This window comes from Neurospora tetraspora, assembly GCF_033439725.1.
Source record: "Neurospora tetraspora strain CBS 560.94 chromosome Unknown B0H65scaffold_5, whole genome shotgun sequence".
Lineage (NCBI taxonomy): Eukaryota > Fungi > Ascomycota > Sordariomycetes > Sordariales > Sordariaceae > Neurospora > Neurospora tetraspora.
The window spans coordinates 4,540,550-4,552,992 of record NW_026944387.1 but is presented as its reverse complement, the minus strand read 5'-3'; the positions used below and the strand labels follow the sequence as shown (position 1 = coordinate 4,552,992).

The 12,443-nt window shown below is 40.6% G+C and overlaps 4 protein-coding genes across 4 annotated transcripts; 1 reads left to right on the top strand and 3 right to left on the bottom strand.

Annotated features, from left to right (window-relative positions):
• Positions 1-7,796: 7,796 nt before the first annotated feature.
• Positions 7,797-8,986, bottom strand: B0H65DRAFT_246387 (uncharacterized protein). The gene has a single exon (XM_062822404.1). The coding sequence runs from the start codon at positions 8,870-8,872 to the stop codon at positions 7,889-7,891; it is 984 nt and encodes a 327-aa protein (XP_062681140.1). The 5' UTR covers positions 8,873-8,986; the 3' UTR covers positions 7,797-7,888.
• Positions 8,987-9,661: 675 nt separating this feature from the next.
• On the bottom strand, positions 9,662-10,193 carry B0H65DRAFT_510225 (DUF423-domain-containing protein; the record flags this gene model as incomplete). Its single annotated transcript, XM_062828377.1, has 2 exons — positions 9,662-9,895; positions 9,951-10,193. The coding sequence occupies 2 exons, from the start codon at positions 10,191-10,193 to the stop codon at positions 9,662-9,664; spliced, it is 477 nt and encodes a 158-aa protein (XP_062681139.1).
• Positions 10,194-10,376: 183 nt separating this feature from the next.
• B0H65DRAFT_246280 (uncharacterized protein) lies at positions 10,377-11,002 on the top strand. Its single transcript, XM_062822402.1, has one exon. The coding sequence runs from the start codon at positions 10,463-10,465 to the stop codon at positions 10,964-10,966; it is 504 nt and encodes a 167-aa protein (XP_062681138.1). The 5' UTR covers positions 10,377-10,462; the 3' UTR covers positions 10,967-11,002.
• B0H65DRAFT_246281 (cytochrome P450) lies at positions 11,003-12,378 on the bottom strand. Its single transcript, XM_062822403.1, has one exon. The coding sequence runs from the start codon at positions 12,265-12,267 to the stop codon at positions 11,038-11,040; it is 1,230 nt and encodes a 409-aa protein (XP_062681137.1). The 5' UTR covers positions 12,268-12,378; the 3' UTR covers positions 11,003-11,037.
• Positions 12,379-12,443: the final 65 nt, after the last annotated feature.

Below are 12,443 nucleotides of genomic sequence, written 5' to 3'. Positions count from 1 at the left end.
CAAACCGGATTTATCCCCACGCTGTCCTGGCCAATCATGAAGTCTGCCTGCCACGTTTTGGCGTCGCCTTCAGGGCATTCTCTAGATGTAATTGGTCCAATACTGTGGGGATAAATCCGGTTTGAATGAAAAAAGGCGGTAGACAGCGACTGCTCCAGCGTTATCGATGGGATCGTCGTCCTCGACCTTGTCCAACACCTCCTGGCTTGCCGATACGTCCGGTCGAGGTAGAGATCGTGCAACATCGATCATCATCAAGGGTTTCGGGAGCGTTCAACGGCAATTGCTTGAATTTCATGCAGTATCGCTAATTCTCACTCTCGGCCGATTTATCCCCACGTTTTACGGCCAATTATACCTCAGGAAAGACCTGCAGGTCGGTACTCAACGTAGCATGCAGATACAACGAACGATATAATTGGTTAGGATATAGCGTAGAGATAAATCTGTCAGAATGCACGGTTGAGTCACAAGTGGGTAAATCTCTATATTAATCTATGTATATATAGAAGAGTACTATAGAGCTAGAGTTAGGGGCTCCCAGAGTATTAGGGAGGTCTGCAGCCAGATTCTGGTAGCTAGGAGGCTAGTCCTCATTTAGAGCCTTCTTCTTACTGGCTAGATTTAACTCTCCAAACTAACACACCTCCCCAATTGAAGTCTTACAGAGACAAAACTACCCAAAACTATCCAAAAATAACCTTATTCACAATATTACATAACCATCCTAGGGTTATCTCGTTATTAATTTTATTTATCTCAATATATACTATTATATTCTCCCGTCTTTTCAATTCTCTATTCTTTACTAATTCTATCCCTACTAATTTTATGAACGCTATATACTTTTAGAAGTCTAGTACCTTCATTAAACCATCTATAAGTATTTTAGCCGTTTTTAAAAATTTAATTTTTATCCTCCTAACAAATACCTCTTATTTTACTTAATATTTATAAATATCCACGTACTTGAACTTTATTACCAACTTTGTAACTTCTACAATTAAAACTTTAGTAATTTATTAATTATTATAATTTAAAGTAGGGATAAGATTAATTAATTTTATTATAAGATTAGTAATAAATCTTATTGTAAAGAGATTTTTTTTAACTATATTAATAAGTACAATAAATTCTACCTCGGTTATAAAAATAGCTATAATTATTTATTTAATAGTATTCTAATAAATTAGCTTTCTAAAGAATTATATTATAAATCCTTAGGAACTTTTACAATTTATAAAATTGTTTATAAATACCGAATCTAAAATAATCCGGAGTACTTTATTACCTCTATAGTAGAGTACTATATTAGTAGTAGTATAGAAATAGCAGAATACTTTATTTATAGCTTTATAATAACCTAAATTATAGTTATAATTATATTTAGAAAGACGGTTAGCGGCGAAAATAATGTTTAACCGTATAATAATAACGGCGTACAATATCGAACTTACTTTAATTTAATATAAATATATTAAATAACGGGAAACTTTATCTTAAAAGGGAACTAATTTAATATTAAATATATGGATTAAAGTAATACGTTTAATACTTATAAAATAGTAAATCGTTTATAAATATAAGCGTTAAGATAGTTAGATCTTTCCTATTTAATAATTTCGAATAATTTTAATACTTCAGAATTATTATAATTCGTCTCCTCTAATTATATAGTATTACTAATTGAAGTTATCTATATATTCTTATATAGTAATAATGTTATTAAAGTAATATATAGAAATTATATTATTAATATAATAAAAAACGAAAACGCTATCATTAACGAAAATATATAATTCTTTAGAGACTAATTCGAAACTTATTATTTTAAAAGTATTTATGAATTTTCGTTACTAAAAGAATAGGGAATATTATAAATTATATAAAACTTTAAATTTTTCAAAAACCTTCTTTAGAATTTTATAGTTTAAAAGTATACGTATATAAATATCTTTATCTATATAAATATTAATAAAAGTATTAATAGTATTATATTAAATAAATTCGAAATTAAACCGGGTAACTATAGCGATAAAAGTATAGAAAGAGTAATTAATAAAGGTAAAAACGTATATTTCCTACCTTACCTTCTTTATTTATTAATTTTTATAAATAACGAAACGGGCTTTATTTTCATTACATTTACTATTTTTAAAGAATTTATATGCATATACCTATATATAATCGAAAATTTACTTACTTTAAATACGTAATTCGTTCTTATCAACTTCTAACTAAATCCTTATTTCCTTATAATTATTAAAATAAATTTACTTTGTTTATTTAAAAAAATCTCTAAAAATATAATAATTAAAAGATCTATAATTCTTAAGCGCTAGGGGAAAATAATATCTATAAATAAACTAAACTTTATTTATATAAATTAAAGATTTAAATTCCCCTTTAGTAATAATTCTTTTATCGTAAATAAATTGCTATAATTCTACTTTCGTAATATGTTCGCTATTATATATTACTATAGGCTAATAAAATCTACTGGTATGAAAAGCGGCCTTCTAAGGCTTAAAATCTTTATAAATTTTATTTTTAATATAAGGGTTAAAATAAAAGCCAGCGGAGAAGGAAGTAAGTGATAATCGGTCTAATAATAATGTATTTAAAGGAATAGGATATTTATTATTAAAAATAAAATTAATGGATATTCTTTCTACGAGGGTATTCGAATTCTCTAGTAAGGGTTTTAAAAATATATAATCGGTTTCTCTTTTTTAGTAAATTTAATTGGATTCTAAAAGGGAGCCGGGTATATCGTACGTTTAAGTATCTTTAAAATCGATTCGGCTACTAATAAAATTGGGGATTTCTAATATTAGAATTATTTAATTATATTTTTAAAATAATATAATAAATTCGTCGGAAGGGATTTTTAAAGATTACGCCTTAATTAGTGCTTCTTTAGAATAGAATGTATCTTCGTTAAATAATATATTACGGGTATTAATAATCGAATTATTAATAGGGTTGTAAATATAGTAAATTAAAAAAATAATATAACTAATTAAATAATTGATTTATATTTTAAAATTCATTTTCTAACGCCTCTCTTCTTTCTTCTAAGCGCCTATAATTATAATGTATATTTTATAATTATAAATATAAAAGTATATAATATCTAATTTACGTAGAATTAATATATTAAATCTGTTTCGTTTAGTAATAAAAGTATAGAAACGTTCGTATAGGGATTTCTAGTTGTAGAAGAATTTAGGGGACCGATTAATAAAGTAAATTACTATAAAAACGATTTCTAACTATAAATTTTTAGTAAAACAAGAATTCTATATTATTGCTCTAAATCTTTCCTTAATAATATTTTCTGAACGTTCTACGCTACTATTTTATATTTAAATATATAAAATAAAGGGCTTAATAATTATATTTTTAAAAGCGAAGAATTTTTTTATTATATAGGACCCGCTAATTTCATTATTGTGTTTAATAATTTTTAATTAAATATTATACCGAATATTTAATATTATAAAAAAGTTGTTAAGGAAGGAAGTAATAATAATAATTTTATGATCTATTGTATAGTAATCCTAAATATACCTAATATATTTATAAATAATAAATATAACGTTATAATATTCCTAACGGCTCTTTGTATAATTAAGGAAATTTATAATTAATTTTTTTCCTAACTTGTTGCTATAATTGTAAAGTTTATAATTAACCTATCGTTTAATTTTCGATAAAGTATACGTATCGTAATATATAGTAAAAGGTCCCTTAAAGCGGGTACTGTTAACGTTAATAAAATAATTAAATATAAAGACCGTAATAACTGAAGTAATAGTACTAAATAATAACCTCTTCTTTATAATATTCATAGCCGTTAAAAAAATTAAATTAATTACGTCGTATAAAAAAAATAATTTTAAAGAAAGAAGGAGAGAAGTCCTCAAAAACTATTTAATAATATTGTATTATAAGACGGTAAAAGAAAGAATAATTTAAATTTTAAAAATAATTATTAAATAATTATTAATTTTAATAAAAACTTTTTATATAAAAGAAGTAGAAAGAAATAAAATTAATTACAAAATTGGAATAAAAAGTTATATTATAGAATCGAAGCTTCTTAAACCCCCTACGTCCTTAAATTATAATATTTATATCCTTATATCCTTTAATAAAAATATAGGTATTTCTAGCTTAGAGATTATTATTATAAAGAGTGTAACGAAAATTAATAAAATGGGTAATTTTGTTAAAAATATAAAGGGAATTACTAAAATCGAAAAGAATATTATTTTTAAGAAAGTATAATTTTAAATCTCCTTCTCCTACTTAGAAAGCCGCCTGATAAACGGCCGTCTTATAATTAATTACTACTTTTTAAATATTTTCGCTAAAGAATTAGTTACTTTTATTACTATTATTATTTTATTTAATCTCCTATTCGAAGCAATTTCTTTCTTCAATTTTAAATTATTACGGAAATTCTTCTTAACCCTATTTCAAACTTTTTTAAAAAATTTCTATTTAGGGTTAATTACTTTAGTAGGAAATAAATATTAATAATATTTAATTAAATAGAGGCCTTATTAATACGCTTTATAATAAATAATTAAGAATATTAATAAAGTATTTATAGCCGCAATTTTATGCTTCCTCTTACAATAATTCTAAGTCCTATTAAGTTAAACGTCTTCGTTATTAATACTGCTATCCTATAAACTGTTAAAGGTTAGGCTTATACTGAACATTCCTTTATAGTTGTTAATTTTACTAATACTAATAAGAAGTCGCTCGTTCAATCCTTTATAGTGGAAATCCCCGGATATTAAATGAAAATTAAAGGTATTAACTATAATTTTCTTATTAAAATATTTAAAAATATTAAATACTTAAATAGGTCTAATTAGCTGTAAATAATTTAAAAGGTCTTTTAATTAAATATTAGCTATAATAATTTTTAGAACTTTATAGCGGATTATATCAATTATTATAGCGTTCTAACTATTTATCTACTTATTTATCCCTCTATTCCTCTTATTAAGCTCGCTTAATAGTAATTTAAAGTAATTGTAATATTTTTAACAAATTTCGGTCTAAATATTTTCCTCTCAGTAGTTATAGCCATCTTTAATATTAATATACTATTCGGCTATAGATAGGAGGGATAGAAAATTATTAATTTTATAGGAGGGAATATAAATTCCTATATTTATTTTTAAATATTAGCGTTATTAATTTTAAAGCATTCGTAGACCTTTATATTATAGAACTAATTAATATAGTTGTATTCGTACTCCTATAAAACTAAAGGCGGTAAAATCTATTAATTTAATTATAGCGTCGTCGGTCTATTAATTTAAGGTTTAGTTAATAGTTTCTACGCCTTCAGGGATTTAAGGCGCTTCTAGGGCTTTAATTTCTTTATTTATATTTATAATTACCGGGGCCGGAGCCGGAGCTAGGGGTATATAAACGATAATACTAGCTTTAAACCTATTAAAAACTTCCTAAACTCTTTTAATATAGTAAAAAGCCGTAATTTTAATAACGTAATTATTAATACGTATAAATAGAAAATTTTAAATAGCGGACTCTAACCCTAGTATAAAATTAATAAAATTAAAACCTTTAACGTAGCTAAATAATTTATCGCTCTAATTACGGAGCTTTGAGGGCCTATCAAAATAAAGACGGTTAGTCTTAGGAGAGGATTCCATTAATAGGAATATAATTACTTTATTAATTTAATTGTTATTAGGGTAATTTGAGAGGTATTAGTACATAAATACTCATACTTTTGTAAATATTAGCATAAAGGTAAGTATTGTGAGTTAGACTATTAATTGTCAAAATATACAGTTGAATTAAAAGTGGGTAAATCTCTATATTAATCTATATGTGTATAGAAGAGTACTATAGAGCCAGAATTAGGGGCTCCCAAAGTATTAGGAAGGTCTGCAGCCAGATTCTAGTGGCTGGGAGGCTAGTCCTCATTTAGAGCCCTCTTCTTACTGGCTGGATTTAACCCTCCAAACTGACAAAATCTGACTTAAGTGAAATCTTATGGTAGTGTCACCGCTACGAATGGGATTCGTTTTAGATGCCGATATTCTTAGCCGGCCGGCCTCGCTGCGATGTCCTATATTCGCCAGATCTATGATTGCTCTCTAAGCTTGTGTCATTGTAGAGGAACTTATTGCCGTAGTTATTCCCGTGGGAATCCGGATAGGAGAAGCCGTTGTGTTCCCTTGACCGCCTGGCCTGTTTGATGCATTAGGAAGTCGAGTATGTTGTATTCTACTTCGGACTGCGAAATATCGAGATGACACCTATCGAGATATGATATTCATGGTGTTTCATCGCAGATTTTCCAGTTCCTTCCTCTACTTGGCCACCACACACCAACTTGGGTGATCCGTAGGGCACTGAATCAGACAGCCGCGATAAACCAGTGTGGACACAACGCCTTGACCCTTTCACCGACACAAAGGGTCAGTATGAGCAAGTATTTGCGCCAAATATTGCACAGACCGTGAAGGTGAAACTGAACTCGCGAGCGCGAGTAGAACCGCGAGTGGACTTCCTCAACGGTGTGGTGTTTGGAACACGACGAACGAAGGGGACACTCCACACTCTCGACACCGACATCGCAACAACAGGAGGTGAACGAAACGGCACCAGATAGCCGAAGCCTCAGCTCAGGGGTCATGGAAGCTTCTACGGAGCTCCACCCGTGGACCCATATACAAGGCTGTTGTGGATCCCGATAAGCTGCTCACTCCCCGATCCATCCCAGTAGGACTGACGTCGTGCTGCAGGTGTCGGGTCCATATAGATCCGGGCTCCCGACTGGCTTTCTTTTGCCGACCGACTCGTGCCTACATTCCCATTTTGGGTAGGCTGCGCCTCAGAGAAACAGCCCAGCTGCATCAAGAAATCAGGAAATAATCGGAAATATTTGCATCTATGAATAGCTGCCAGCGAAAGCAGCAAGACTCCACAAAGCATCGTGGACGAGGACTTTCCAAGGGGTTTGTGGATACCTAGAGGTAAGCACCCAGGGGCAAGCGGCTTGCGCCCATCTAGCTGTCCGGGTGATTCGACGATCGATAGGGTGAAAGGGAAGTACCAGGGCTGCAGCCGCGCGAGCGACATTGCCGAGCCTTCTCGAAGGTTGCCGTTGGAGGTTAGCACACAGCAATGCCAGCGGCGGCGAGAACAATCCGATCATTTCTAGATCTTTTCCGCTTCACCTAGACCGGAAAAGTGGCTAACAGAAAACAAGTAAGTAATCCCCGTGGTCACAGTAGTAGGGCTGGTTAGTCTCGATACCTACTCTTGTTTCAGACGATCTCGTTCTGTGCGTTGGTCCCCAAAGGCGGCCTAGGTGTTTCAGGAATTTGGCACTGGACACTCACCGAACTCCAAGGAATGGCCCGGATGGCTATCACGGAACTCGTCGGGCCCGTTCGCCGATGTGAAGGCACAAACATTCCCGTGCAATTCCCATATCTCGAGATACGATGTGATGATGCGGATCAACGGCTTTGCAGACCACGTCGGGCATGAATGTGCCAACACGACTGGCAGCACAAGGTACGGCAGCAAAGGCCGCTTTATCCGAACTGGTTTAGTTGTCCCCGTGGAGTCTCCGGATCGTAAGCTGTTTGCGTGCTTCTTGCTTGAATCCCGCCGTTATGATAGGACTGGATGTTGGTGATGCTCGATAAGATGGCGATGTCCTTTTCCCATTTTCCATCCCATTACAGCTTTTCCCGCCAGTTCGTGGTCCAGCTTTCCCGAATCTCATCACTACACTCAAACACTCGTCCATACCTCATCGGCACGTCCCAGCCCCTTCCCACCAACACCAACACTACCACCATCTCCAACCTCACCCCCATTAGTTTCCGCTCCCAGCCAACAACTTCCTCCCCTCCTCACTCTCCTCCAGCGCCTTCCTGACCACCGCCTCCAAATCCTCCTCCTCCTCCAAGCCCAACAACCCCATCGAATACTCCTCCTTCTTCGTCCAATCCCCTTCCACCACCCCCAGCGCAAACACCAAATCCTCAATCGCGTCTCCCGCCCCCTCTCCCCCTTCATCCGCCACCTTCTTCCTCTCCTTGATATAGTCCTCCGTATTCACATACTCCCTCTCAAACTTCTTCCCCGTCACCTTCTCCAGCATATCCACGGCGTCATTCTGGGAGACGAGGAAGGACTGGAGCATGAGGACTTTGTTTTTCGTTTGCTCAAGATGTCCAGCGTCACCGGTCAAGATTGACACCACAGCTTTGGAAACCTGCGCCAGCGTCGCCTGGGAACTCTTCTCGTCTCCAGAGCCAAGGATATGTGCCCTAGGCGGGTTTTCGAAGGGATAGAAATGGAGAAATCCGTTGGTGAGGCCCCAATCGAAAAAGTGGCCGTTGACCAGACTGGTCCAGCTCAAACGGCCTGCGCTGTTCTCGCTCAACTTCTCCAGTAACTCGCGAACCTGAACCTTCTTGCCAAACAACGGGACCAGATCCCGCGCTCTTTGGCTTCGGGCGTCGACGCTGCCGTAGTCGGCGGGGATGAAGCGGGCCACTGTGCCGGAGGCGTAGGCCGCTTCGGCGAGGGTGAGGTGGGCTTGGAGGTCGCGGAGGGGGAAGGCGGCGATTACGGCGTGTTGGCCGCGGAGGGCTTCGGTGACGTCGGGGAGGGACCAAGAGGGGACGGTGGTGACGGTGAGGTTGGGGTGGGGTAGGTAGGTGGATTTGGAGGAAGCGCGTTGGAGGATTGTGATGTGCAGGTTGGTTTTGAGAAGGTGGGAAAGAAGGACACTACCTAGGTTGCCGGAGGCGCCGACGAGGGTGACGTTTTGGATCGGGGTTTCCGAAGGCATGTTGTTGATTTGTTGGTGACAAGTGCTGGTGGTGTCGTCGTGATGGGGGGTGTGTTGATGTTGTGGTGTTGATGTTCTGATGTTGGTGTTTGGAGGCAGATCGCAAAGTGAGGGGAAAAGTTGGGGAAATGAGGGGAGGGGGTCGGATATCGCTGATGAGCTGTCGTGCAGATCAATCCAATGCTCAAAAGGTGAGGCGATTCACAATTGGCAAGGCTAGTGTTTGGGATGGCATCAGGGTCACGCAGGCAGATTCACGTAACACAAAGACATGGTGCGATAACTAACGTTCCCGTAGTGATGGCCGACAAACGGGTGGTTGACAGCAAAAAGGGGGTCAAAACATTGTGCTCAATTGGCCGGCCCGCAAGATGACATAATCGCTCGGCATGCGAACCCTAACCCAAACATTGTTGTTCACAGCCGGCGACGTAAAGTCAAACAGCCATGTTCCGCCTCCTCGATGAGCTTGTTCTCCGGGCAAGGATGAGACCGCAGGGAAGCAGAATGCCCAGCTGAATGGTGAAGACGCGTACATATATCGATAACCTCCCCATAGAAGACGCAGCTTCCGGTAGACCGACCTCCACTGGTGCGCCGGGTACCATCTGGCTTTCCACCAAACTGTTGCCGATGCATCCGAACCTGAATGGTATCATCTCTTTCACCTTGAAAATCGAGTTGGGTATTGTTCTCATAGAAATACATGCAATTTTACACGGACCTTTGTGGATCCTCATGCTTCGTTCTTGTGCTTCTTCAGCTGAGCCTCATCCATCTTCCTGCCGTCTAGAAACGCGGAAACCTAGCCACCGCACTCCCCTTGGACGCAAAAGCCAGCGCCAACCAGCCCGCAATCAGAAACAGTCCTCCGACCGGCGTCACAGGGCCCAAGAACCTGAAGCGCTCGGTATCAAGGGTCAAAGCATAGATACTGCCGCTGAACATGGTCATGCCTGCGGTGAAGAGGGCGGAAGCGACGGGGTGATGACTCGCGAGGAGGACGACGGCCGAGTGGACCAGCTATGAGGTCTCATCAGTATAACAGATATCTTTCTCCAAAGAGGCGACGACGTACCTGGTAGTGAGCAGCCGTCGACCAACTGGCAATCTTGTTGGGATCAGAAATGCGCTTCTTGAGCCCGTGAGCACCAAAGGCGCCAAGACCGACGGCGGCGGCGCCGTAGATGGCCCCGACTCTCCAGAAGAGGGTGCTGCTCATTTTGGGTGTGTTTTGTTGAGGAGAATCGGTGGGGAGAAGAGTGGTGGTTTCACTGGCAGGTTCGGATTCGGGATCGTGATGGGCTTGATTTGCAGACATGGAGATGGTATCACGAAAACAATGACGGGATGGAGTGAGATGAGTGGAGTTGCTCGGGGTTCCGTGGACTGCGATGGCCGATCGAGGTCGCCAAGGTGAAGTGACAAGGACGATGAGCTTCTCGCACGTGATCTCGCCAGGCGTAGCCCCACACTTCCCCACTCAATTCACTGCCCGCACCGGGCATCATCACTGAAGCCATCACTGGAACTTGGCGCTGACTTCCGGGCAAACACCAACACAAGTCAATTACATTGAGACCCCCAAACATGCCCCGAGTACCAACAACGCGCGAAGTTATTCCCGGCGCCGGGGTCAACATTGTCCTCAAAGTCGATCAACCCACCGGCCGTACCGTATCCGGCACAATCCAGGATGTGCTCACCAAAGGAAACCATCCCCGCGGCATCAAAGTCCGCCTCACGGATGGAAGAGTAGGCCGAGTGCAGTCCATGAACAGCAGCCCCGACAGTGGAAGCGCCGACATGGAATCCTTCAATGCCACCTTTGACTCTCCATCACGTCAACCCCATCACCGTGGCAGTTCACGTCCAGACCGCGGCGGACATCTCCAAAATCCTCCGACGCAGCAGTTTGGCCTGGATGCGTATATCAAGCCGGCCAAGACGAAGAAGGGAAGAGGATCTACCGTATCCGATCCTCTACCGTCTACTGTTGAACCGGAAGAGGAATCGGTATGCCCGGTGTGTGCCGATTTCCGGGGTGATGCCACGGCTGTTGCTCATCATGTTGCTGCCCACTTTGGTGAATGAGGGGCATTATCAAGTTCGATTTCCATCTAGAGGTACAGACGGCTACCTACACCAGGCCCAGCACCGGGCCCTTACAGCTTCCTAAACATCACATCCTTCGTCGGATCCGGAATTGTCCCCGCCGCAATATCCCAATCCTTATACCTCTCCGTCTCCCCCTCCACCAGTCCCATCTGATACGTCATCACCAGATTCGCCAAAATCATCTTGATCTCATTCGCCGCAAAGAACCTTCCGGGGCAGGCATGTCGTCCATACCCGAAGGTCAAGAACTCCTTGTTGATGCTCACAAATTGGTTCGTCGCCGCTTGCTCCACCTCCCCCTTGCCCCTGGCCTCATTCCTGAGGTTATAGAACCTCAACGGATCAAACACGTCCGGATTGGGATACACTTCGGGGTCCCGCGAGACGGCGTAGTTGGGGACTTCGATTGTCGATCCCTTGGGAATGACCTGCCCGTTGGAGAGAACAAGGGTCTTGAGCACCTTGCGGGTGAAGGAGATCTGTGCCAGAGGGTGGAAGCGCATCGTCTCCTTGAGGAAGGAATCCGTCTTCTTCATGGCTTGCAGGGCCGAGGTGGTGAAGACGCCGTTGTGCTCCTCGAGGACTGACTGGACCTCCTCCCGCAGCGTGGCCTGCAACTCGGGGTCCGCGGCAAGGCTGTAAACCGCGTGCGTCGTCACCAACGTGGTAGTATGGATGGCAGCGAAGCTGATAGAGAGCTGCAATCTGGCCAACTTTCTCGTGGTGGTCGTGTCCTCCCCCCACTTGCCGTGCTGCTTTCCTTGGCCCTGATCCGCGGAATCCATCAACCACTGCAACATGTCGTTGTCCTTCTCTTCCCCCTTTCTTTGCTTTTCCCTGCGGGCCTCGACGACAGGTCTCAGAAAAGCCGTGGCATCCCTTTCCATCTGCGCCAACTTCCGAACCTCCTTCAACCGCCATGCTGCAAAAGGCCGAAGCCAGGGACTCATCTTCTCTACGGCTCTTTGCGCCTCCATCACGCTGACGGTATACCCCACGGCGGCCTCTAGGTAGCGCTCATCATGGCATAACTCCGGGCCGATAAAAACGCGTCCGGAGACTTTGGCGACGATGCGTAGGAGTTTGGAGTTGATGTTGATGGGGGCCCAGTCGGAGGGAGAGCTAGAGATAAGGGGGGAAATTTCCTGCGAGCAAGCGATTTGCACCTCTTCGGATAGCTGTGGGTTGAGGCGAGGGAGGGAGGGGGTGAGCGAGGACTTGACGGTGTGAGGGATGATGGTTTCGTGCGTTGGGATGAGGGTGTATTTGGTGTGCATGAGCTGTAGGTGTGGTTAGCAGTGGTCGGGCTGGAGGAGGAGGAGGGACAAGAAGAAGAAAGGGGCGTGGGGTAGAAAGGGAATAAGGCAGGAAGGGAGGAAGAAGGAAGGAAGGGAGGAAGAAGGAAGGAAGGAAGGAATGGGTGGGAAAATGAAAAGGAGAAGGAGAACTCACA

Excerpts from the sequence above, each read along its gene's own strand:
- B0H65DRAFT_246387 (XM_062822404.1), bottom strand. The coding sequence starts at position 8,872 with ATGCCTTCGGAAACCCCGATCCAAAACGTCACCCTCGTCGGCGCCTCC.
- B0H65DRAFT_246281 (XM_062822403.1), bottom strand. The coding sequence starts at position 12,267 with ATGCACACCAAATACACCCTCATCCCAACGCACGAAACCATCATCCCT.
- B0H65DRAFT_246280 (XM_062822402.1), top strand. The coding sequence starts at position 10,463 with ATGCCCCGAGTACCAACAACGCGCGAAGTTATTCCCGGCGCCGGGGTC.